Raw genomic sequence first — 25,558 nt, forward strand, 5'->3', positions numbered from 1 at the left:
TTATTGTTATCCAAGTTTTTCTAATGTAGTAGGAAGAAACATTTAATAACAAAAAGACAAACTTAAGACTTTCAGAAATACACGTGCTTGAGATTACCCTTTCTTTTCAAACTATCAAGGAAATAATTTTTTTTAATATCTAATGTTAAATAATCTAATGTTTGTGCAAATCGTGAGATTTAATCACCTAAACATATAATGACGAGACTTGGTATATTTGAGAAAGGAACATAAAAATAATATTTTCACTCATTTTTTAAACTATATCTACAATGAAAATGTATAAAATCAAAGTTGCTCCAATACCACGTCTTTTGTTTTCTGTAGAGGTTTTTTCTACTATTTAAATAATTTTTCAAAAGTAGCTTAATACATAAAAAATGTAGTTCAAATTTGTGTGTTAAGGTTTCTCTCAAAAACTCATTATTCCCTTAATTTTGATGTTGTAATCTTTAAAATAGTCGAACATAAGAAAAAAAATATGTTCGAGACAATAGATGATGAATGGATCCAAGCATCTAACTAATTTATTATTCCTTTGAATTTGCATCGTTATTATTGCTTGATTTTGTTGTTGTTATTCTCTTCCTTGTATTTTAACATAAAAATCTGTCAGCCGTAATTTTAACATACAAAAATTCAAGTCTGTTTGTTTGAAGTAAGTAATGCGTAATTAAAACTCATTCCACGTTTCATATAAAAAAATTAATGTTCGGTTAAATTAAAAATTTCATATAAAAAAGAATGAATGTTGGGAAGGCATTCTCCTGATGTTTCATACTGCGATGCTAATAATAATAGCTTAATGTCTTGAGTTGTATTGGACTGTGGTTTATGTATTATTCAAATACATACATATTTACGTAGTGAAAACTGTTCCTAGTTTACTAGCGTTTTTTACTATGTGATATGATAATTTATCTTATAACAGTAAAATGTTCGCATTATCAATTATTGATTAGGATTGTATAACGTTTAACTCTTACTCTGTATAATAGAGTACTCGTATAATATTTATTACAATATAAGTGAAGCAAAATCAAAATTATATTTTTATTATTTATTAATGGTAAATAATATATAATATCATTTATATAATAATATGTATGATATAAATGTTTATTATTATTGTGTAGAACCTTTATATTTATTAGAATGTTAGTAAAGCATAGATCAAAACTATATTATAGGTATAACGTTCGTAGAGCAATATTTTATTTTATGTTGGAAAATAAAATTGATTGATTTGATGAATTTTAACGAGTTTTTCAAATAATTTTTGTTCAAATTCCAGGGAAAGCTTGCGCCCCTCATATGTTCATATTTATATATGTAAGTAGGTATAAAGTATTTGTCCTAAGTTGGGATGGAGAAACTCCAATGGTAATACCTACCCAATTATAGCTTCAATATTTCTGATCCTGTCGATATAACATTTAAATTAAAAAAAAAAAACAATATTTTGTCACCAGATTTTTTATTTCTCAAAAATATAACATTTTTTTTTGAACCATATAATAAATTACTAGACTTCAAAAATATGACTTTATCCTATATAAAATTTTCTTCTCTACAAATTAATTCATAAAAACAATTCATTTTTACAATGGATGTAGATTTAATAAAATTTTGAACAACAAATTAAGTTTGGCTAAAAACATGCTAATATATATACATATGTATGTATGTATTAGCACTTAAAATTTCAGTTGGTTGGTTTATATGATTTCTATGGTTTCGAATCATTACGTTTGTTTGTTGTCATTAAAATTTTTGCCTATCAAAAAATATATGGGGTTTTATTATAAAAATATGTATGTAGTATATAAATATTTCTTAAAATTCCAACGTAATAATTAATTCGATAAACGAATAGCAAACTTTCTAAAATTTGATATGTAACAAAGTTTTTAAACCTAATTAATATGCTTACCTCAATAAATTTGCATGAAATTTTTATAAAAAAGAAGATTTAAAATTTTCGAATTTAATATTTTTTGAATCTGCTGTTCGTTTACAATAATATTCTATAAAAATTTTATGTACATATGTGCTTATGTATGTAGATAATGATCTGTATCCTATACATATGTACGAGTTATATTTTATATTGTATGTTAAGGTTGATTGTTGTAAGTAAAATAACTCATAGCTAATTTTATTCTTATTTATTTATAAGTACATAAATGTAACGTTTATGTTATTCAATATAACGAATGGCTATTGAAAACATGAAAAATTGGTCACATTCACAGTAAAATTGGAGGAAGATTGGCAATAAATGGATATTTTCAAAAAGAACTTCGGCGCTTCATTTGGCAAAAAACCTCGACATAATGCAGTTGGCAAAATTATTTTGATTAGTTATTTTTAAATAATTTATGATTATTTTATAACATAGAAAATTCGCAATTTATAGTTTTATTAAAGCCGTTATAATATAAGAAGTAAAAATATAAGAAGTATCACTTCTGTAACTAAATAATTTTTAATGTTCATGAATTACAAAAATTTTTTTAAAATACAGGTGTATTGTTCAAGGTAAAACATAAAGATGTAGAATTTTCTTCCAAGAAATTCCAAAAATATTATCAAACTAACTATTTAACATTGATAACACAAAAGTTGTGCTGTAAAAACTCTTGAATGTTTTTCATTTTTTTTCGAAAGTTTTCGTTGTTCATCTTAAACATATAGTATCTGAGATAGTTACATTATAAAAATCGTTGAAAAACGAATAGAATGCTATTCCCAAGTAAGAGCTAAGCCGAATGATTCCTGTGAAAAATGAATTTGAAATATGCATGTTCTTCCAAAATCGAACTAAACTCCCTTTATAAAATTAATTGATAATGTAATATAATATAACGAAACGCGTCTAAATTAAAGAAAACATGTACTTATGTATAAGAAAATAATTTTAAAATATGTAAGTGTTAAGGTATTAATATTAACCTTTAACCACTGATAGGGAATGAATTCATCAATTTTTATGAAACTGATTGGATATAAACAATATGAAGTTTTCAAATTAAGAATTAGAATTTATCAGAAATACAATGTTTTATTTCATAAGCATATGATTTAATTCATACTTTATTTACATACATCATATATATTTGATATTTGGTTTGAGCTTAGAAAATTTTGAATAATTAGATCACATGTTTATGTTCGATAAATGTAAAAGAGGTCAAATATCTTAATTATGTGTGTTTTAGTATATATGTATGTATGAAAATTATATAACATTTAAATTGAATTTATATGCATTATGTATTTATGAAAATTATTCCTGTATGTTCCGCATTATATCGAAATAAATTACTTAAATGTTGTAGTTTTAGTTCGATTTTTGTTTTATAATTTTAGCGGGTTGAATCAAATACACAAATTAAAAAATACTATAATTTTTTCAATGAAATCATTGATTAAAGTTTTCGCAAAATAAAGCTTACCTACTAACGCAATTAAAATGTTCAAACATTAGTGCTTTTAATTTATTTTAGTTAGTTAATTTATATTAAGTTCGCATATTATTTTAATGCAAAAAAACACAATTAAATTTTTTTAAAAATATTCATTTTCTTTTTTTATCATAAACAAAATAATATGTATATAGCACAACAGGATCTCAATTTTACAAATTTATAGGTTTATTAATTTTTTTGTTAACAATCAAATTAGATAGATGTATGTATGTATATATAAATTAGACGTATAAATTTTACGTTATATATTTAAATACATACAATACGTCTATTATATTATTTAAACATAATAGACTTATTATATGTACATATTTAAATGTAAAATATTTATCCTACACATGCTAGTATAATCTCTATTAAAAATTGAACAAGTCATAATAGGAAAATTAAAATTAAAACAAAATTCATATGCACTATTTTTGTTAATCTTGTTACAATTAAATTTTTTTTTCACTTAAGTGTAATGTCAGTGCCTAAAATTTAGAAATGATTTATCCTTCATGTATTTAACTGCTCTGATACTCATTAAGAGAATGTTTTTACATGAGTAAATCACAAGAAACTGATTAAGATATGCCGCATTCACATTAAAAGTTCCAAAAATTTGAGTAACCAATGCTATTGCGGAATGTTAAAATGTAATAGTAGATTCAATATAATTTCATATACAGTCCAAGACTGTATATGAAAGTTAGAAAACTTTAAAATGCTTGTTCATAGCTCAATGATCGTCCTTTTATTAGTTTTTTACGAAAAGTCTAAACAAACTAAAAATCCCATTCTCTGTTGAAAGAGCAGTCTTCTGGAGAAAAAACCAGAATAATACTGAAAATGTGGCATTAAGTTGAAAGGATTAAGTTTTTCAGTAATAGTAAATTGTTATATAATATAACATTTATTGCTATATGTTACTGTCGCTATAAATTATTGTCTCAATTAATTAGTAGTATCTTCAAGTGTTAAATCAAATATTTCGCGATCAATATAAATATTTTAAGTTTTATTTAGTAAATCAAGATCATTAAGATTAAGAGATTAACTTGCATGTTTTGTAATGATATTTCTATTTCTATTGTTGATTGAAAAAAAAGGAATGTAATGGATTAGAGACATATTTATCTAAAATTTGTTCATATTTAATTTTTTTAGCCAATTATCAATTTAAAATGGATTATTTTTCAATATTTTGACATTTTATGTCAATATTTACAAAATATAAAAATTAACAGATTTTTACATTACAGATTTAAAACAAAAAACAAAAAATAATCAAAAACACTGTATAAATGCAAAAATAAACAATGAATGCGCCAGCATTAGGTGTTGTATGATTATGTGGTATGGTATAAAAGAAACTTTTTTAAAGTTTTGCTAATGATTCACTCCTAAAATAAATGATAAAAAGTTAAAATAATTCAAAAAACCAAAAAAATATGATAAAAATTAATGTGTAAATGTTTTTAAAAGTTTGTTGTATTACTTAATTTTCTGGAGATTAGCTACATACTTCACATCAACATATTAAAATTAACTTTTTTCTCATATGTAGTTCTGTTAATTTTAGTAACTTTTAGTACTTTTAGGAAAGGAATTAATGTTGATTATGTTTTACATTTTCTAAATTAAAATATTTGTTTTCATTTAAAACATTAATGGTAAGTGAATAGCTAATCTCCTATAAACGGATTTAAATAAAAAATAATTTTAATTACACTTATGTTCTTCTAAAATTGAAAATTTCAAAAAATTTCTTGAGTTTTTAGTAGTAAGTATTGAAATATTAATGCAAAATTTTAAAGTATTTTAACAGCAATGAGATCTGATCTATAAATAATATTAATATAAATACATATTAGGATTTTAATTTTAATCTCCAAAAATTTATTTGCAAATTCGACTTAATTTACCACTTTACACACTCGTAAGATTATAATTTTTTATTTTTTAAATTTAAAATTGAATTCATATTTTATTAATTCAATGTATTATTGAAATTTGGTAAATTATGCAGAAATCGATAAATTTTCTTTCATTAATTTGTGTTAATAATTAGTGTTTCTCTAAGTAAGCGTGCATTTCAATATTAATACAATTATTTTAATTAAAACTATTAGAAATTAAGGTTAGATTTACTAGAATTATACGTTACATAATATTTACATGGACCTTATCATATTCTCACATTTAAAAACAACTAAATTCTTTTGTTTTTGTAAAATTTTACAAATAAATTATTTTATTACAATACATTCAGTAAAACATATTTAAACATGAACTACTATTAAAAATGAATATTTTTTTTCGAACATTTCAAAATTTTTCTGAAAAAAGTTCTAAAAATACAACAGTTTCGTGAATTACAAATCTGTTTTTTCTTATTACTAATTTGCTTTACTCGTTGTAAAGCTTTGTTCAATTTATAAAAATTATTGTTTACATAATAGTGATTTTTTACAAATGATTAAGAAAACAAAGAAAATAGGGAAAATTTTGGATTTAACATAAATGAAATGTAAAATAAAATTACAAAAAAATGTTTAAAAAAAAATTTCATTAAAAATTGTTATAACAGACCTCATTTTGAAGTGATTATACATTATAATAATGAGAGGATGTTTCTACAACTTATATATTAAAGAACTTACATGTGTTCTGGATGATTACGTATACAATCGATCATATCTTTTGGTTTAAGTTCTCCAATACAAATTCTATGAATTGCAGTAAACAATGGGAATCTAAAATTATTAAAAAAATATGACGAAAAATTCTTTTTGTTAAAAAAATTTGTTAAATACTTCTCCTCCATTTTCTTATTTTTCAACATGTAGTTAACTTCTTCAGCCGCAGGAGGACCTTGTAATTTCTGTCCGTTTAACATTTCTTTTTCTAATTCTGCTATTGTTTTTCCAGAGGTAACGAAAGCGGCGGCACATTTTCTATTTCGTCCACCTGTAAAATGTGGGATCAATTTTTACTCTTGCAAAATTTTTATTATGTAAATATATATAAGTCTACCATAACAAGTTGTTATTAAGTCAGCGACACCGCAACTTTCAAAAAATGTAGATAATTTACTTCCAGGGTAGAAAATTTCCACAAATCTAATCATTTCCATCAAGCCCAATCGAATTACAGCAGCTTTTGTGTTATCACCAAGGCCAAGGCCATCTATGAAACCGGCTCCAGTCGCTACAATATTCTAAAAAAAATATATGCTTATTAATTAAAAATTAATCATATTAAAAATATAAAATTTACCTTTAAAGCTCCGCAAACTTCAACTGCATCTACGTCATCTACTACTACTACGCGAAAATTGTCATCTTGAAAAGCATCGCGAAATATTGGAGCATATTTTATTTCTTTACATCCAATTGTAGTTTCACAGAAATTTCCCTCAGCAACTTCGTTAGCAATATTAGCACCCATAAGAACTGAGCAAGGTATCTATAAAAAAAAGGTATCTGAATTTAACTGTATAATAAATAGTACTATTTACCTTTAAATGTCTGGTAATAATATGTGAAATTAAATCAATACCACCGCCTTCAGCTTTATCAAATCCTTTGATTAATGAAATAGCTACAGCTGTTGGTTTTATTTTACCTAATAAACTACCACAGAAATTTCTTATAAATTGATGAGGAACGACAAATATTAAAATATCAGCATTAGCGGCTGCTTCAACAATATCAGGTACTGCTACCTAGTTTACAAAAAAAGTATAATGCTTTTTTATTTTTTGTTATTTGATTATTTGCAGGAAAAAGTTTTTGGATGAAATTATTAATCGATAAAAGGAAATAAGGATGCGACTTCTAAAACATTTTTCATCGAAACTTGAACAAGTATATTACTAAAACCTAAGAATAGTAAAGTTTTTATTATTTCTTCTTTTTTTTACTAAACGCAACATTTAGGTATAGGGATTTATAATAAAAAAGATTATTCATTTTATACTGTTATTTTCAAATGATTTCAGAATTACATTAATATTTGAAGGCTTGCATTCAAATGAAATAACACCCCTTTTTGTACAGTTGAGGATAAAAATACACATGTTATACAAAGCTTTAAAACTTTATGAAATTTGTACGTATTTATTTTTGCACATACGTATGTACATACAATATTTTAAATTCTTATGATTTTGAAAATAATTTAATTTTGCATAACAGTATATAAATAGAAATGAAGCATTCCATATAATTTCTGTATAGTACCACAAAGAAACTAAAAAAAATTGTATAGCTATATGCAATATATCTGCGAATACAAAATGTGACAGTGTTCCACAAATTTTTGAAGTGAAAGGAAAAAATTTTTTAAGGAAGATAAATCGAAAAATATTATGAAAATTATTCTGGACTAAAAATTTTTTTGAATACAAAACCGTTTTTTTGCATATCATTAATTTTTCACTTTTTATAATTAAATGTTTACTAACAAAATTTGATGATACTTGGAGGTAATTTGGAAAATAATTGACCAAATTCGATAAAATGCAGATTAAAACATTTCTTGTAACTTTTTTGATAATTTGTGAATTTAATTTTTTGTTCATTAGAGACACAAAATTAATCGTGACATAATAATTCAAAATTAATGGTATTTCAGTTTTTGCCTTACAATTTCAAATTTGGAAAGCAAATTTTAGACACATTGTGTCTGAGCAAGAAAACAAAACACGGTTTATTCAAAATAATATTTTCATTATCTGCGGGGTCAAATTTAATAGTGTTCTTGTTATAGTAGCTACATAGAACATAATATTTTGGCAAAAAATCAAAATTTAATGAGAAAATGTATTAAGAAAAATAGTTGTATAAAACTTATTTTAAAAATAAATGTTATCTAATCAAAAGTTGATGGTTATATTTTTTATTTTGTACTTTTATAAGTTTAACATTCCATTTGTAACGGTAAAAAATAATGATCTCAGATAAAGCATTTTGTGATTCAACAACCGATTCTAAGTTAATGTATGCCTAGCGAATGTTGGCCTGTTTGCCAGAGCGTCCGTTTCAGCGATAGCTCAGGCAGAAATTTAGACAATTATTAGATTAAATTTGTGCTATTTATCTAATAATAGCTAGATGCAGAATCCTATTTACTTAACTAATTTACTTGTCAACGGTTAGGAAATATTAAGTTTTTCTGTTACCCATCATATAAATTCAATAATTATTTAAACATTTTTAAACAAATATGCTACGATAAGGTAAATAAATTTACCACGGTTCATTTGGAAAGTCGAAACGTTATAAATTCATATGGGAACTAAAAAACAACTCAGGAAATCGTTCACCCACACTGATATCATAGATACAGATTCGTAGATTTCATTTACAAAGTCTAAAAACAAACTAGGTTCATAGTTTTGCTTTTTCTAACCTCATAATTCAAAATTTATTTAACAAATATGATATATTTATCATATATTAAGTTCTTCTTATCGCGAGTATGTTTCCTTCGTTAATATACAAAAGTGATGTACCTACCTACATACATTATTATTATGTCCATTTATCCATTGTTCGGTCGGCCAAAAACAAAGAAAATTAGAAATTTGAAAAAAATTAGCCACAGATTTATTTTTAATATGAACAATTGAATTTCAGTTTTAAATTTTACTGAATTTCAGCTTTATGATAATTTACGCATGTAAATAATTTTTTGGTAGGCACCAACAAAAATGTTTATGCAAGGGATATAATTTTTCTCAGACGTGAGGATGTCAGGTAGGGGTTTGACGAGCCATTGTCTGATTCGCGAAAATACTAGAAGAATATGCCTCCCCGCGAGCGATCTGTGTAGGAGTTGCTGTGACAAAGGGGAGGCGAAACCGTGACCCTCCTTCCATGCTCGTGTCCGGCACTGGAAGAACTTCAAGCAGAGATTTTTTGGGTCTTACTTCTTCGGGCGCGCTACGGATATAGCAAATGTAAGCATTAATGATCTGACCCGGTTTTTTAGGAGCTCGGGCTGGTTCGAATGAAAAACAGAAAAGAAGAGATGCGCCGATACCACAACGGGCACAATTGGCTTATGTGTACCCTTTGGGGAGCTGCAACACCAAACCTAACCGAGCCTACCCACCTAAACGGATAAACCTAATAATTTTTTAAAAATACTTTGCTCTGAGCACAAAATGTTCGCATATCTGCCCTAATGCTTTATGTTTGTAAAATCAATTTTTATATCAATATTATTTATAAAAAAAAAATTTTTAATAAAATTTATTAGTTACGGATTATAGATAATAAAATCTATTTGATTAGGTTTCATACAAAATCTAATAAACTTATTCTGAATTTCAATGAAATTATTTTTAAAGTTAGAGTTTTAAAACAATGTTCAAATGAAATTCGGGAACTACCTAGGTAGATAAGTTCCAAAAGTTTTGGCCTGAACTTAATACCTACATTTTTGTTATAATAAAACAGCGAGAAAAATATTTCTAAATGTTTGTGTTAGTAAAAGTGAAAGTAAATATATGAAATACAAATAGAGTAAAATATGTACATAATATTAAATTAAATGTAGATATCAAGAATTACATTTTTGGTCCAGTTTATTCACCTCTTCTCTACTATGGCAGATAAAAAAGCATTTCATAAAACATTTTTTATCAAAATATTCAAGATGAAAGTAATAATGAAAACGAATACACATACATACATACTATTTTACTGTTTCCATAGTGACAATTTTAAAATGAGTTTCAGATGTTAAGCTTAATTAACATTATTTTAAAAACAGTTTATACATTCATATATATACCTATTCATGTACAAATTTTGTTATATTTATGTAAATAACCATCTTATGTGCCTTAATTTTTTATAAAGGATTCACATCGTGATTGAGTTTTATCTTTCCCACTTCCTTTGCTTCTAAACCGCTTTATCTAGTGATTCAATAATAGTTTCAATAATAGATAACATTATAGACAAATTTCAGTTTCAATAATAGACAATACTTTTATAATGGGTGCTTATCCCACATTTGAAATGAGACAACCCGAGAAGCAATTAAGTTTATCTTTAAATTGTATCGTCGTATAAAAACTTTATACTCTTCCTCGTTAATATCGCAACTATCCTTATATGTATAAAGTGTCGCTAATTAAATTGTAATAAGGCAATTAACTAGCTTAATTGTTAACTTTAAGTTTAAAAATATAGAGTTTTATTTGAGTTTAATCAATGCCACCATAAAAGATATATGTATTAAATAGAGATGTAATAACCCATGAAGTACAAAGTTTACAAATAGAAGTTCTAAGTTCTTTTTACTCTATTAATCTTATTTGTTTTTCTATATTGATACGTATAGTAGGTACCATACTAACTTAACTATCTAACTATTTATCTTTTGATAACAAATGTCATTTTACCTAGGTCAAAAAAAAAAAAAAAATATAAAAATATTTTGTTTATTATTCCGGTTGTGTATTCAATATTATTTATATAATACATGCAATGCATATTTGAAAAGCAGCCACAATTGTAATGCATGTTATATTATCTATATGTATATTATACATACATAATGTATTGACAGATAAAGTTTTATCAAAGAAATTTGGATTGCAATAGATAGGTGCCGGACCCACATAGATTAAGTTTTATTCTAAAGTAAAAACTTCTGGAATTTTATTTTGAATTCAACACTACATTCTTGTGTAAAATATATATTGATAACGACATTGTGCATTCAGTTGACGAATAATTTTTTGTGTGAAATCACAAAAAATTTTTTGTTTGGATATTTACAAATTTACTATAAGCTTTTAATATGTTGTGTTACTTGATCCTTTCAGTCTCTTTATTTTTTTTTTTTTTTTTTTGCCACGTAAAAATATTTAGTAATAAACTTTAATAGCCATGTAATAACATACGAATATATGTTACGCAATGTTATTTTTTTCGGTATTCCTTATAGATATTTGCATACTTACAACGTTAGGGGGCAACTTATGTCCTGGAAGATACTTGACATTTTCATGAGTAGTGTTAATGATTTCAGTTAATTTCTTTCCATCAATCATTTCTTCATATACATACATCGTAACACGATCTTCAAAATTTGGTAAATTTGCTGCATTTTTTCCAACTATCTTAGCAATTGCAGACCCCCTAGATATCCATAAAATATACCAGATTATATAAACACAAATATAAAATGAATTATCATATATGACATAATTTTTCTTCACATATTATATAATATTTATTTTGCAACATCCACACAAACACACATTAACATAACCTTGATTCGTAAATGCACTATTTTTTCGACCAGTTACAAAACAAAAATCAACTTTTATTATCACTATAAATAAACAAAAGTCTCATACCAATTTCCAGAACCTACAATACAAATTGATGTTTTTGATGCCATTGCTAATATACTGAAATACGATTACAAGATAACTGATAATATTTGGTTACACAAAATTTCTCTCCTGTTTTATTCCGTATTTAATACTTGTCGCTCGCACGTCCCACTCCAACTATTTTGTAAAAACGCAACAAAAACAAAATAACATTACCTTACCTTTCAATTTGATTGACGGTCATGACAATTTGGAATGGAACTAAAATTCTTGTAATGACCATAGATTACTAAATTAATAAAATGACAATAATTTCCAAATAAAGCATAGAATGGTAGTTTTAAAAATAGTTTTTGTCTAATTCTAAACAGATACAAAAAGTTGAACGATTTTATTTTAAGTCACTTTAATGTTAAATTGGCCACTGTCAATCAAAAGATGGAGTTGAATCAAATTAACAACCGGTGTTGAGTAAACTAAACCACCGTCCATCAAAATCGACGAACCAGAGAATTTTCCACCAGGTATTACACTCCTAGCTTCAGTATACAATGAAAGTGACTACACATATTCATTCCATTATTGACTTTACATTTTATGTAGAATGGAATTCTATTCGCAATATTATGCATGGAAGTCTGAAACTTAAAAATGTTATGAACTTGTAAGTAGACTTGCGTTGTAGATATTAAAACTAAATTAATCTGAACGAGCGACTTTGTTTCAATATCATAGTTTAATAAGTTTGTTTCAATAGAGATAATATGAAAATATCATGTAAGAAAATTTATTGATTGTATTTCAATAATCACAGATTTTGCGTAAATTTTTCGACTTGCTTTTGTTCCCTCAGAGTTACACCAATATTATTGTGGCTAAACTGTGTTTGATTAATTTACACTAAAAAATATTAGAAAATGCTGTGCTATTCGAGTGTAATTCTGATTCAACGAGCTTTTAGTTGAAATCAGTTTTAGTTTGAGTAAAAATATATTATAAAAAGGTTTTTTTGCTTTTTCAGAACTTTTGGTATAATTCTGAGCCAATAAAACTTACATTAAAACTGAAATAATGATGTCATATTTATTTAGGGAAAGCTTCATGTCAAAATCATAAACAAAATAATTAATGATTCAAAATGAACTTCAATATCTTAAATAGAATAAACTATTTTGTACATAAATAGTGGCAATAATGACTCTTGGAAACTAATTGTGGCCAGACCAAAAAAATTTTTGACGTTTGAAACTGACGTTACTTTGACACTGTTTTTTATTTTTAATAGAAATACATAATAATAAAGATAAAAAAATATTTAATTAAATATAATGGGTCGATCAATTACTCCAGATCCAAAATATTCAGGACGAGATAATTATGAAAAGAAAAGCAATATATACAATGATAATAGTCGAAACTGTGAAAAAAATAGGAGGAGAAGATGCTCTGTTAATAGTAATAGAAGCAGATCTCGCAGCCAAACTAGAACTCCAGAACGTGAAAAACGCTCTAGGCAAAGTAGAAGCAGTTCTAAAAGTTTAAAAGTTAAATCAACAAAGTACTATAAGAGTAATTATAGGCGAAGCACTTCAAATAATAGTTTTGACAGTAATAAACGAAATAACAATTTGCGAAGTTATAGTAGAAGCCCAACTCCCAAAAAAGAATATTATTCTAATAGAAGAAGTAGAAGCAGAAGTGATAGCTCTCGATATGCAGATGAAAATAAAAATCGTAGACAAAAGAATGCTGACCGTTGGCCACATGACAAATTTTATGAGAAACTTAAAAAAGATAATGGGCATAAAAATCGTCTTTCGCATAAAATTAATTTTATGGATTCACGAAGAATACAAAGAGAAATGATAGGAGCCGAAGGAAGCTCTGCGGCTTGGGGAAAATCACCTACTCATCCAGAAATAACAACATCTTCAGATGAAGAAAAAGATTATATAGAAAAGATTAAAGAAAAAGAAAAAGTTGTTGCAGCTAAGAAAAAAAAGGAAAAAAAATCAAAGAAAAAAAAAAGGAAAACGAAAAAGAAGAAGAAAAAATACAAACACTCTTCTACTTCAGAACAATCATCTGAAACAGAATTTGAAGAAGAGTGGATAGAAAAAACATCAGAGTTGAAAAACTTTAATCCAAATGACGAGCTTTCTAATAAAGGAGAACTAATTTCTTCTAATGATAAATCAAGTGATGATGATGTAGGACCTGTTCCAAGACAAACAACTGGATTAACTCATAAAGACTTTGGACATGCCTTATTGCCAGGAGAAGGGGCTGCTATGGCTGCTTATATAGCTGAAGGCAAACGAATACCAAGAAGAGGTGAAATTGGCTTAACTTCCGACGAAATCGCGAAATTTGAATCAGTAGGTTATGTCATGAGTGGAAGCAGACATCGGCGAATGGAAGCTGTACGTATTAGAAAAGAAAACCAGATCTATTCTGCCGACGAAAAGCGAGCTTTAGCTATGTTTAGTAAAGAAGAACGACAAAAGAGAGAAAACAAAATACTATCACAGTTCAAAGACATGGTTAACTCAAAACTAAAATCAGATAAAAAACAATATTAGCTGATCAACTAATGACTTTAATTTCGAACTTATATAATATGTTGTTTTATGATATGAAAATACACATACATAATGTAAACCGTCATAAGATTTTTTATCTTAATGTATATTTGAAATTTTATTCAAAAATAAATAAAGTATTTGTATATTTAATTAAAGAGAAAAAGTAAATACATACATAAGTACATATGAATTCAGTGGTATTTTTGTGGATTTAGTTCTAATGTTATAGATACAATTTTATATCAAGCTTAAGATTAATATAAACAGAAATTTTCAAAAATTTGGTAATTTGAATTTTGTAACAAATACATTCATATTTAACATAAAGTTTTAGTTAAACGTCTGTTAGCAAAACTAATAGGGGGATGTTTAGACATCAAAAGTGTTTATTTGATAAAAACTTTAAATCAATTAATAAATTAGCTAGATAATTAGCTAACTATTGTGCGGAATATATAAGAAAAATGAATTAGCTGTTTTAGTCAAATTTCTTAGTGTATATTAGCTATAAATGTCAAACCATTTAACTCAAGTTGTAGCTGCGGCTAAACACTTGATGTTGTACTCTATTAATCATTTCCATACTGGTCGTGTTCATCTTTCACATCAGTTTTTTTATAACGTTTCGCTCTGCTTTCTTAAAAACTAATTCACATTTTTGTAGTTATTAAATACCTGTTTTATTCTTTTTAAACAATGATTTTTTGAGGTCAACTATGAAGTGAAATTTTTTTTCGTTGTTGTTTCTTACCGTTTGCTTTGAATTTTCGTTTAATATTAAGCGAACAAAAGTGTATTTATCCACACTTATTTCGTATTATTTTCTTTTCGAAATCAAATTTCAAATAAAGCTATGTAAATATAAAAAAGAATATAGTTTTGATTCTATGGATAGGTATATTATGTGGAAATAAAATTATATTCAAAATTAAAGGAGAAATTGAAGAATGAATAGTATGGAAAAGTACATTGGAATTCGAAATTAAAATATTTGGCGACCACTCAAAATTCAAAAGCAATCAAAAAAGGATTTGAAGTATTTCTGGCAACTCTGTATTTATCATATCAACACGTGGAAAAGGAAAACAATTACATTTGCATGAAAACATATTAATTAATTAGTTAAAAAAAAATAAAGTGCGGCTAAAAGTGAAATTTCATTAACTAAAATATTATATGCACTATTTTAGTTTAGGTTTTTAGTTACATAAAGATAGATGAAACGTTGAAATATGGATTTATTGAAAATACAACATGAAATATCAGAATGTAAATTCTTTGATGCTTTGTACAAAAGATCTTTAATAAACCATCAGAGCTTTCGTTTATCGGTTTGCAAAATAATTTTTCAAATTATTTCAAATTTAATACATATATTTTAAAACTACAGCATGGAAAACAAGCGGAGGCAGTTTACCAGAATATAGCCCAGAAAATAAATAAACAACAATCTCAAGAGGAAGGGCTAATTCTGTTACATTGCTTTCTTACACAATGTAATTTGGATATTATTGAACAAAAAGGAATTATGTGGACAACAACTTGTCTGAAAATCTGCAGCCAAAATAGAGGAAACTCTTTGGTATCTCTAGCATATGAAATACTGGGTATATTCAATTATTTTATTTTTGGCTTATTACTTAAGTTATTAAAGCTTATTACTAAAGTTCATATTTTTATTTAATATATATTAATGTAGGTATTTTACTTGAAAAGTCATGTAACATTCCAGAATTGGCAAAGTCTTTTTCTGGAAATTATGTTGGAAAAATATGCGAAATGTTGCGTTTATCTGAACCTAATTCATATCTTTCAACACTAAAGTGTTTATCAATTTGTTTGAAAAATTATCCTGGTTCTTGCGGAGGTGGTTCACGTAACTTAATTGAGCAGTTTCTAATTAAGAACTTCGTTGATTCTTCTGAACAAAACTTCGTTAAACTGTCTGGAATATGCTTACATTTACTTCAGCAAGTAAGAACTATTTTTATTTTAGTTCAATAGAATGATTTTATTTATTTATATGGTATAAGGTTAAAGGAGGGTCAGCATTCGGTAATAGCCAAAAAGTTTCTTGGAAAACCTATCAGTTAAAACTTTTAGGTTCGTTGCACAATATCCTAGATTTGCTGTTCATTAACTGTGCTGAGTATTTTGATTTTGAAAAGGAAGAATATAATTTGGATTTATATCCGTTGAATTTAAGTGACGAACCTTTGTCGAGAACCGGTCAACTGACGACAAGATTTAAGAATCTTGTAAATTACTTAATGATTGCAATAAGGTAACTTTGTAAGAACTTTAAAGTTTGTGTATGATCGCTGATACAGTTTTCTATTTTCTTAAGAGATCCATTTCCTGTTTCAAAAGCCATACAACCAAGGAAAATTTTAAATTTAATTGCAAGAGGACTGCATATCACGTGTGATAATTTAAAACAAAATTTAATTTTGGATAACATAGTGTTAGGTGCAGTTTTGCCCGACATTCAACTTGAATTATATAAACTTTTGTCAACTCTAATTTTGACGTAACTATATAAATTTTAATAAATAAAATTATCAAATACAATACATATATGTATATATATAATTAATTTTGTAGATTGAAAAATCATTTAAATATTTATCAAACACAAGTCTTATCTTTGATTACTGATTCTTTGAAGTGGACCTCTACCGGAAAGTATGATGGTTTTAAAAAACCGTATAGGTTAGTGTTAGATTTTCTTTTTCCGAATATTGAAATTAATATTAAAATATAATTAAGCGACCTTCGAATTGCCATCTACAATACTTTAGTGATATGGTGTCAAACAATGAAGTTTGGCAGTTGCTGTGAACTAGTATTTGAACAAATTTTTAGAGAAATTGAAAATGACATTACGCCTTTTCAAAATGAAATGATGTTACAAGTAAATCGAAATTCGCAAAAATTTGGTATTTTATTAAAAAGTTCTTATTTCCTTTTCAAATAGGTCTTAAATGATAGCAAGAGACACATATCTAAGAAAATTAGACGCCAACTACAGAAAACTCAAAATGAAAGAACTCACTTGGCACAACTTCACATGAGTGGAATAAAGAGCGCACAATCAACTTACAATAATGAACAAAACCAAAATATTTGCTTTATAGCATTAACGGCTTTGAAATATGCTTATATTTATTGCTCTTGCTTTGTGAAACCGCTTATTATAAAAGTAAGTATTTTGAATTGGTTTTTGTAAGAATTATAATTTTTTACATTTCTATTTCTAGGAAATTCAAGAAAAAATTATTAATCTATGTTTAACATTATTTGAAACTAGAACTTCGAAAATTTCGCTATATTCAAATAGTTTATGCCGTGAAAAATTATATGAAAATTTGAGTGTATTAGTTGTTTCACCACATTGCTTATGTCCACCACCAACCTCCATGATTATTCAACTTCTAATAGAAGGACAAACAAATGATTATTGCAGCAGAGTTAGAAAATGTTGTACTGATCGTTTAATATTTTTGGAAAAAATTTTACATCCTCAGAAGCATTCTTTGTATTTCCCTCCGGAACTGAATAATATGAAAAGCGCACTTGAAATTCGAGAACAATCATATGATAGTGAAAATGACGTAGAAAATATTTCGTGTGTTTTCAGTGAGAATCTCGGGAATCAAGATGAAATTCTTGCAGAACCAAAAGCCAGTACATTTACTTCAACAAGCCCCATCAATCAAACTCTTAACGATTTTGTAAAAAATGACAAAATAATAGACGAAGAGGAAAATGTACTTTTAGAAAAAGAGAATAATGTAGAAATTTTTGTGCCTACTGATAAAGTCCAACCTAACGCATCGGTAGAAGAATGCAATAACAGTTTTTCAGAAAACATAACTATTGATTGTGGACAAAACATTACAGAAAATACAGAAAATATATTAAATTGCGATACAAAAGCAATCCCTTGCCCTAAAAAACGAATGTTGCATAAGCATATGCAAAAGTGTTCCGAAGACGACGAATTGAAACTAGACCAGTCAGATATTTCAAATTTTCCAAAGCGTGTCAGAATTGACAATGATGTTATCGAGAATGTAGCTGTTGTAAATAGTGATACGGAGTTGAATGAAACATCTAAGGATAAAAATTTGCTAGACCAGATCCTTGCGACTTTCACAGATGAACTAAATGAAGAATAAATTTAATTTAAAAAATTTAATGTTATTTTTTTTTAAGCTTAACGATTCATTATTATTAATTATTAAAAAGTTTAAATAATATTTTTAAGTCCTCTCCAAAATCTGACATACATCTCTTACGATCTTAGAATATTTAAACGATTACCTAATGCCTTATATATCTATCTATAAATATATAGATATATCTGTAGGTATTTATAGATGTATCTATCTATAAATATATAGATATATCTGGCATTACCTATAATATATTATCTGTTAATAGATAGATATATCTGGCATCACAATTACTTTTTATTTAATTTTAACAATAACTGAAAATGAATGTAAATGTTTTTATTCACCACTATTACAATTTGTCAATATTTTATGAAATTAAACTTTAAGAAGATTTTGCATTAAAAATTTGTTGTGATTGTAAGCGGGTTAAATATTAATACATCTTTATTACCTTTTACACGTATTGCATGTAGTCAATATAAAAAGGGAGAGGAGTTGAAATTATTTCAAATATTAAAATTTATTGTTTTATAGTAATGTTGACTAAATCAATTATGCATTTATCTATCAACAATATGTCTCCTCTTCAACGACCGATACTCAAAAAATTCATTTTCTGATTATAATAAAAAACTCTAGAATGAACATATTTTTTTCCGCTCTAGAATGTGAAAGCAGTTAAAGATGCCACAGATGGAACCGCAAATGCCCATTTTGGTACTTTAGCTAAAATATTTGCAAAAGTTGGTGTATGTTCTTTATAATATTCCCAATGCCAGGTAACCACAGAAATATCTACTAACGGCTTGGTGTATTTTTCATTGTTGGTCTAGAAACAATATAAAAAGATATAAAAATTTTTCAATTTTTACACATATTAGATACACATATATATACATATATATGCACAATGTGATCTTACTTCAAAATCAATTGTTATATTCATTCCATTAGCCTCCAGGCCATGGGTTATCATTACAAAATATGCTTTTTGCTTATTATATATGTTGGGGTTTGGAACCGAGTTCAAAAAACTCCAACTTTTTAATTTAACGCTTTCTTTTGGTCGGATTTGTAAGGATATCACATAACTTCCACTTAAGGAAAAATTCAAACGATGTATCTTAGGAGTTAAACTTGAACGGTTTGTCAATTTGAACTGACAAAGTTCACGTACTAATGGTGCTGGTCCTGGTACCCAGTAGCCTCTAAAATTTTGATACAAATATAATAATTAAAAATTTTGAATTTTTTATTACCCAGTATGGAGTTGTCTTGACGAATAAAATGGTAAACCGCAAAATACTTCATTCTCACAAAGAATATTTTGATCTTGCGGTATTGGCGTTTCTGGCATTGCTAAAGATTCAATTGTTTTTTTAGCATTTCTATCAGCTTCCCTAAACCAAAATCCAGAATCCGTATAACGGACATTTCCCTCACTGTCATAAAGCGTGCGAACGGTATGCTGGAAATTCGTAAAAAATGTATTTGTAACTGTTTAATATAATTTGATTTGTTTAATAAAAGATATTTATAAAAGATTTAATACTGCTATAAAATGACGCTGCACAGCAGGTGCTCCATTAGAATCATCACGATACGGAAACCCATAGTGTGTGACGCCTAGTATATAACAACGAGTAACAATATAAATAACTAATAACGTTATAAACAAATTTGAATATCGTCTTAATAATATCACTAACGGAGTAATACAACTCATTATAAAAAATGTGAGTGAACAACATATAATCCCAATCAAAATATCGGGATTTTTTAGGCCGCCAGATCTTCCAGCTATTGGAATGAAAACTTCCATTACAGCGGTATAAAAATGCGTTGTCCACAAAACTACGAACACTTGTCCAATGATATGAACATAAAGCCATTTCATAACTAAAAATTTTATTATTTTCAATTATTTATAATTTATTTAAATATACTTTTTTGTATTTACTCGTATTATGAAGATCTAATAAACCAGTTATAATATTGGTTATTAGCGTTATTAACAACGGAACCATAAACACGTAACCAATGCGGTAGTCAGCTAGGGTTATAGCGGCTGTTAAAAGACCCCAAAATAAGTTGCTTCCACAAAGTCTAGCTTGAGTTTTTAAACCTAAGCTTAATGGGGTCTAAAATTTTAAAAGAACGTTTTTTAAATATTGATGTAACAGAACATAAACGTATTTCTAACGTCTTACACTTTTATCGTTGTTAAATATGACATGAACTACACATTGTACTAACACGCTAACAACACAATAAGTAGCAATAGCTAAAGATGTATTTGAGTACCTTAAAATTTAAATGATTTCATATTACTAACGTACATAATTATTACATAATATAATCAATAAATTACCAAGCCATAGAATGACCATTAATGTCTAAATCATATGCTATAGAATATCCGACAACATTTGAACTTACAAGACAAATAGTATTTATCAAAAAACCAAAAATTATTTCATACCTCAAATGTTTCTTATTTATACCTATAATATTAATGAGATGTTAATGACATAAAAAAATATAATGAGCAATTTGAAAATTCGACAAAATACCTCTTGTCGCTTTCGACAAAAATAAATAAGGAAGAACGATGCTTAGAATGACTACAGCATTATTAAAAAATTTTGCAAAATCTTTTGAATAAGACACAAAAATCAAACCTAAAATGTCGAAATATACCTCAGTTCCTTGAGAATGCATCTAAGAAATAAAAAATATTTAATCAATTCAGGCATTTTGTATGCTTATATTACATATGTTTCTCCTAATTCCTTCGAGTTCGCTATTATTTTGGTTAATTCCAAAATGTTGTCTCCAGTATTTTGTATCACATTTTTGGAAATAAAATCTATATGATCAAATTTAGTATGATATCTATATCCATTCACAGCGTGTGCGAAATCCAACCCTTTAACATTACCAATTATTTTACAAAAAAACACAAATATTTAAAAAAATATTATTTTTTATCTATTCACCTGGAATGTTGCCAAAATCTCTAAATATTCTAAAGTCAGTATCTGAAGGAATTAAACCGGATTGAAAAATTTCTTCAGCAGCTGCTTGTGCGTTAGGGTGTGCCGCCGCCCTAGCATACATTTTAATTAGCCATGGATGATTCGGACCTGATTGGAATAGTAGCTCTTTTCCTCCTGATCCAACAGATTCCAAATTTATAAACGCTGAATGTTTAAGAATTTTTGCATTTATTTTTACAAAAAAATAAAAATAAATTGGCAAATACCTTTAACGTTTTTAGCCCATTTATGTTGAGTGATAAAGCCATGGGAAGCCTGTAATGGTGTCTCTTCAGCTCCGTTGAATAAAAATAATATATTATGCTTATTAATTTTGGGTTGTCTCGATAATACACGTAAAATTTCTAACATAACACAGCACATTGCACCATCATCGCCTGCACCTGTGCTTCCAGCAACAGTATCAAAATGACAATTTAACATTAGAGTATGATTTGTCTGCCCATTAATTTTCATAATAACATTTTGAACGTTGCGATAAACATTTGTCATACCGTGCGGTTTAAAAGGAATGTAGTAAGAACCACTAACAACCTGCATTGTACTTTTTAAATAAATTCAGTAATATTTTAAAATGTTTTGGATTTTTACCTGAACATCTATATCAAGTTTCTGATTTTTGTGAGCATTTTGTGATATGAAACCAAATTCTCTTTTTAGAAAATCAACTGTTAATATTTCATTTGCATAAGATCCAGTGGGCCTCGTTCCAAATGAAGTCAAAATTCTAAGATCTCTCCATGCTCTATCACCTAAAAAAGTAGCTGATTTGTGCATAAGATCAGTATGGCTGAGAGCTTTTGGCAAATTATCTTTATAATTCCATCTCGTTAGAATACCCAAGAGAATTACGACAATTAAAGTAATTATCCCATAGATCTCAGAAATGTTATGTACATTTTTTTTACCGTATCCTAAAAAATTTATTACGTTCACTATATTTATACGAAAAATTTATTTAATTTATATAAATTATTAATTATTATATAAACTATTAATATAATAATATTTTAATAGAAATATATTTTTCTATTTTAAAGAATAAATTTTTAAATACGTAATTTTATATGTATATATAATATAAAATAATTTTGAATGCATAAAAATTTCTTCTAAAAAAATTTTTACAATTTTTATTAAGTTTAACTGGTTTAAAATCAAATGTCTGGACTTTATTTATCGATTTTGCAAATTTATGTTCAAGTTCATGTTAAAGTTTCGAAACAATATATTATTTATTCTTACCAATATGAAACACTGATGATCTACTACCACGATCCTGAAAAAAGAAACGAAACTCTATTGGTCAAACATTTAGTCCTGTAACAGTAGAAAAGTACCTTATATACTCGGTCAGCGGTTTTCATTTTAATTTTATAAAAACATAAATCGATAGGCAAACATAAGTAAGACTTGGAGTATTTGTAACAGATAAAAATATATTTTTTTCTTACTCTTTTATTTGGATTATTTCAGCATAATTTTGATTATGTGTTTAAATGAAGTACATTGTTAAATAATATTGATAAAAATAATATTTATTATTTGCGAACTAGAATATTTTTCTTTTTTTATATGAATATGACGTTTGGCACTTGACAATTCGTATTTGATTGCTGAAATGAAATGGAAAGCCAACGCTTCCCAAATTTTCTCTACTGCGTGACAAGTTTATCATTTTATGATTTTTCTCTTAAGAAAAAAAAAGGTTTACTGGATAGTTTTAACGTCTGAAAATGTGACGTCATCGTGAAGATAATTTTTTATAATATGTACAAGCCCAGCGTTATTCAAATCGTACATCTCATAAATTAGATTAAGACATTTTCAAAGAAGTAATGGTAGTTATTTAAAAAACAATATTTAACTTTTAACATAATATAACAACAAATATTTTTTTTTCAACTTATTTTAGCAACAGACATTTTTTTTACCTTTTCTACTTCCTTTCGAAGCATCGGACCTTGTTTTTCGGACTTCTCTTATTTTTCGGCTGACCTTTCATCTTTTTTTGTTTTTTTTTTTATAACAAATACTTATGCAATACTTGATTGTTTCTTAATTTATATTTTATTGATTTATGTACATATGTGTAAAAAATATTATAATGATATTAACAAATCTAATTCATTTTTATCTATTTCATTAAAAGCTTGATTGGGCATTTTGCTATTTTACTCACCAAATGAGAAGAAAGTGAGTAACTATCATATATGTATTTATATAATGTAATTATCGAGTGAGAGGTATTGTTCTGTATTACATGTCTCGTTTTTTGTAAAGTAAAATTCAGTGTTTTAAAAGTTTCTAAAATCTTGATGCTGTCGCAGCATACAATTTTTTTGATTATGTCAGATGGTTCAAAAAAAATTTTTTCATAAACAATAATTCTTTTTCAAAACTTTTTAGTTAAAAATAAAATAAACAAAATGGATTTATAACTGATTTTTTCTAAGTTAGATTTTTTGTATAACCAAATATTTATTTATGTTTAATAAATATTTCGAAATTTGACGGTTATCACCTACTTATAAAGTTCTCAAAATTTTTTTCAACTTTTAGGGAGAAATTACATCATTAAACTACTTATTACTTATTTCAAGCTTTATACCAGACAGATCTTAAATTTTACTTTACAAAACTTGAAAAAACTTTAAACATTGAGAAAATGAAAGTGTTATCAATCAAAAAAAGTATTGTTCAAAAAGGATTATACCAGTCGCTTTGCATACAAAGTTTCATTATACTCGAAAATGGTTTCATTAATTCAAAAAATGCTATATGTATCTATATAAAAATAAAAACAATTTATATTTTAATTTTTTCAATAAAATATTTATATTAAAGTTGCATATTTTAATTTATAATGTTTTAGCTGAAATTCACAGGGTTTCCCTAAATATAATTGCTATAATTTCAAAAAATACAAATTATAAGTATGTATTTATAATGTATAAAAAGTTTTTTTATATAGTGTATGTATATATAATTAAACTATTTTAATTAGTAGTTGCAGTCTGTTTAAACTTATATTATAAATAAACCTTTAAATGTATATTTAAACTTACTTTACAAATTATGGTAAAATATATAATTCTTAACTAATAAGAAACTTTAGTCTAAAAAATATTGCTATACAATTAATTATATGTATATTGTCAATATTACATTTAGTGAAAAATAATAAAGAAATATGGGATTTGTATATAACAGTTACTAACAAAAAAAGGGTTCATATGTACAACATATAATTAAGAACGACTTCTAAGCTATTATTTGAATTACTTTTATAAATTGAATTACATACTTATGTACTAATATAATATGTATAAGAGTGTATAAGTATGGTAAATCAAGTATAACAAAATCTCTTTAATTATGTATATACTTTTGTACAAATACAAAACAAAATTAAACTTTTTTTAAATTTTTAAATAATTTTCTTAATTTAATAAAATGTAAATGTTGTGTAATTAAATTTCTTTCAACACATGTGTATACTGGAAAATTTGAATTCATTTAAATAATTAAAATTGGTTTTGATGTAATTTTTTCACAATCATAATTATAGTGATTATCCAGAAATAAAAATAAATAAAAATTGTTATTTTTTACATACATTTGTACATATGTGTGCATAAGTCTGCTTTAAAATTTATTTTGGTTTACTCAAGTTTACTTTTTATTTCCAATGTTCAATATTTTATATGTGCCTAAGTATGTATATGTATAAGTACTTGAATATCAGAATTACTAAAAGGGAATGTTAACACTTCGGAACGTGTTTGCATAAATTAATATGAAAATAAAATTTAATTTAGAACTGGATAGGTACTAACGATTTTAAATTATTTTTAGATAATCACCAACGAAAAAAGAATTTGACTTTTAATTATTT

The 25,558-nt window shown here is 26.2% G+C and overlaps 4 protein-coding genes across 5 annotated transcripts; 2 read left to right on the forward strand and 2 right to left on the reverse strand.

Annotated features, from left to right (window-relative positions):
- Positions 1–1,458: 1,458 nt before the first annotated feature.
- LOC129605723 (glycerol-3-phosphate dehydrogenase [NAD(+)], cytoplasmic) lies at positions 1,459–12,022 on the reverse strand. Of its 2 annotated transcripts, none has more exons than XM_055515628.1 (8): positions 11,857–12,022; positions 11,458–11,635; positions 6,994–7,200; positions 6,753–6,941; positions 6,510–6,693; positions 6,290–6,443; positions 6,137–6,229; positions 1,459–1,777 (listed from the first exon to the last, which is right to left on the reverse strand). In XM_055515628.1, exons 1-8 carry the CDS (start codon positions 11,898–11,900, stop codon positions 1,765–1,767), a joined length of 1,062 nt encoding a protein of 353 aa, XP_055371603.1. In that variant the 5' UTR covers positions 11,901–12,022; the 3' UTR covers positions 1,459–1,764. The 2 variants fall into 2 exon arrangements, with proteins under 2 accessions (XP_055371603.1, XP_055371602.1); XM_055515627.1 differs by lacking the exon at positions 1,459–1,777 and adding an exon at positions 3,704–4,876.
- Positions 12,023–13,105: 1,083 nt separating this feature from the next.
- LOC129605794 (NKAP family protein CG6066-like) lies at positions 13,106–14,497 on the forward strand. The gene has a single exon (XM_055515742.1). It carries the CDS (start codon positions 13,164–13,166, stop codon positions 14,415–14,417), a length of 1,254 nt encoding a protein of 417 aa, XP_055371717.1. The 5' UTR covers positions 13,106–13,163; the 3' UTR covers positions 14,418–14,497.
- Positions 14,498–15,520: 1,023 nt separating this feature from the next.
- On the forward strand, positions 15,521–18,608 carry LOC129605781 (proline-, glutamic acid- and leucine-rich protein 1). Its single transcript, XM_055515718.1, has 9 exons — positions 15,521–15,751; positions 15,811–16,027; positions 16,120–16,394; positions 16,454–16,704; positions 16,768–16,950; positions 17,025–17,132; positions 17,190–17,334; positions 17,398–17,622; positions 17,681–18,608. The coding sequence occupies exons 1-9, from the start codon at positions 15,653–15,655 to the stop codon at positions 18,599–18,601; spliced, it is 2,424 nt and encodes an 807-aa protein (XP_055371693.1). The 5' UTR covers positions 15,521–15,652; the 3' UTR covers positions 18,602–18,608.
- Positions 18,609–18,684: 76 nt separating this feature from the next.
- On the reverse strand, positions 18,685–23,255 carry LOC129605780 (endoplasmic reticulum metallopeptidase 1-like). The gene is made up of 14 exons (XM_055515717.1): positions 23,001–23,255; positions 22,906–22,939; positions 22,252–22,574; positions 21,867–22,194; positions 21,601–21,804; positions 21,376–21,530; positions 21,175–21,322; positions 20,973–21,105; positions 20,812–20,905; positions 20,562–20,742; positions 20,154–20,500; positions 19,861–20,069; positions 19,524–19,809; positions 18,685–19,430 (listed from the first exon to the last, which is right to left on the reverse strand). The coding sequence occupies exons 1-14, from the start codon at positions 23,025–23,027 to the stop codon at positions 19,263–19,265; spliced, it is 2,637 nt and encodes an 878-aa protein (XP_055371692.1). The 5' UTR covers positions 23,028–23,255; the 3' UTR covers positions 18,685–19,262.
- Between the last annotated feature and the right edge of the window lie 2,303 nt (positions 23,256–25,558).

This window comes from Condylostylus longicornis, unplaced genomic scaffold (assembly GCF_029603195.1).
Source record: "Condylostylus longicornis isolate FDR11 unplaced genomic scaffold, ASM2960319v2 ptg000014l, whole genome shotgun sequence".
Classification (NCBI taxonomy): domain Eukaryota; kingdom Metazoa; phylum Arthropoda; class Insecta; order Diptera; family Dolichopodidae; genus Condylostylus; species Condylostylus longicornis.

Excerpts from the sequence above, each read along its gene's own strand:
- LOC129605723 (XM_055515627.1), bottom strand. The coding sequence starts at position 11,900 with ATGGCATCAAAAACATCAATTTGTATTGTAGGTTCTGGAAATTG. Across the intron at positions 7,201-11,457 it reads ATAAGTTGCCCCCTAACGTT|GTAGCAGTACCTGATATTGT; the intron begins GTAAGTATGCAA and ends TTTGTAAACTAG. Across the intron at positions 6,694-6,752 it reads AAGTTTGCGGAGCTTTAAAG|AATATTGTAGCGACTGGAGC; the intron begins GTAAATTTTATA and ends TATTTTTTTTAG.
- LOC129605780 (XM_055515717.1), bottom strand. The coding sequence starts at position 23,027 with ATGAAAACCGCTGACCGAGTATATAAG. Across the intron at positions 22,940-23,000 it reads CCGCTGACCGAGTATATAAG|GATCGTGGTAGTAGATCATC; the intron begins GTACTTTTCTAC and ends TTCTTTTTTCAG. Across the intron at positions 20,906-20,972 it reads AATGGTCATTCTATGGCTTG|GTACTCAAATACATCTTTAG; the intron begins GTAATTTATTGA and ends TTAAATTTTAAG.
- LOC129605794 (XM_055515742.1), top strand. The coding sequence starts at position 13,164 with ATGGGTCGATCAATTACTCCAGATCCAAAATATTCAGGACGAGATAAT.
- LOC129605781 (XM_055515718.1), top strand. The coding sequence starts at position 15,653 with ATGGATTTATTGAAAATACAACATGAAATATCAGAATGTAAATTCTTT. Across the intron at positions 16,951-17,024 it reads TTGTCAACTCTAATTTTGAC|ATTGAAAAATCATTTAAATA; the intron begins GTAACTATATAA and ends TTAATTTTGTAG. Across the intron at positions 17,133-17,189 it reads GGTTTTAAAAAACCGTATAG|CGACCTTCGAATTGCCATCT; the intron begins GTTAGTGTTAGA and ends AATATAATTAAG.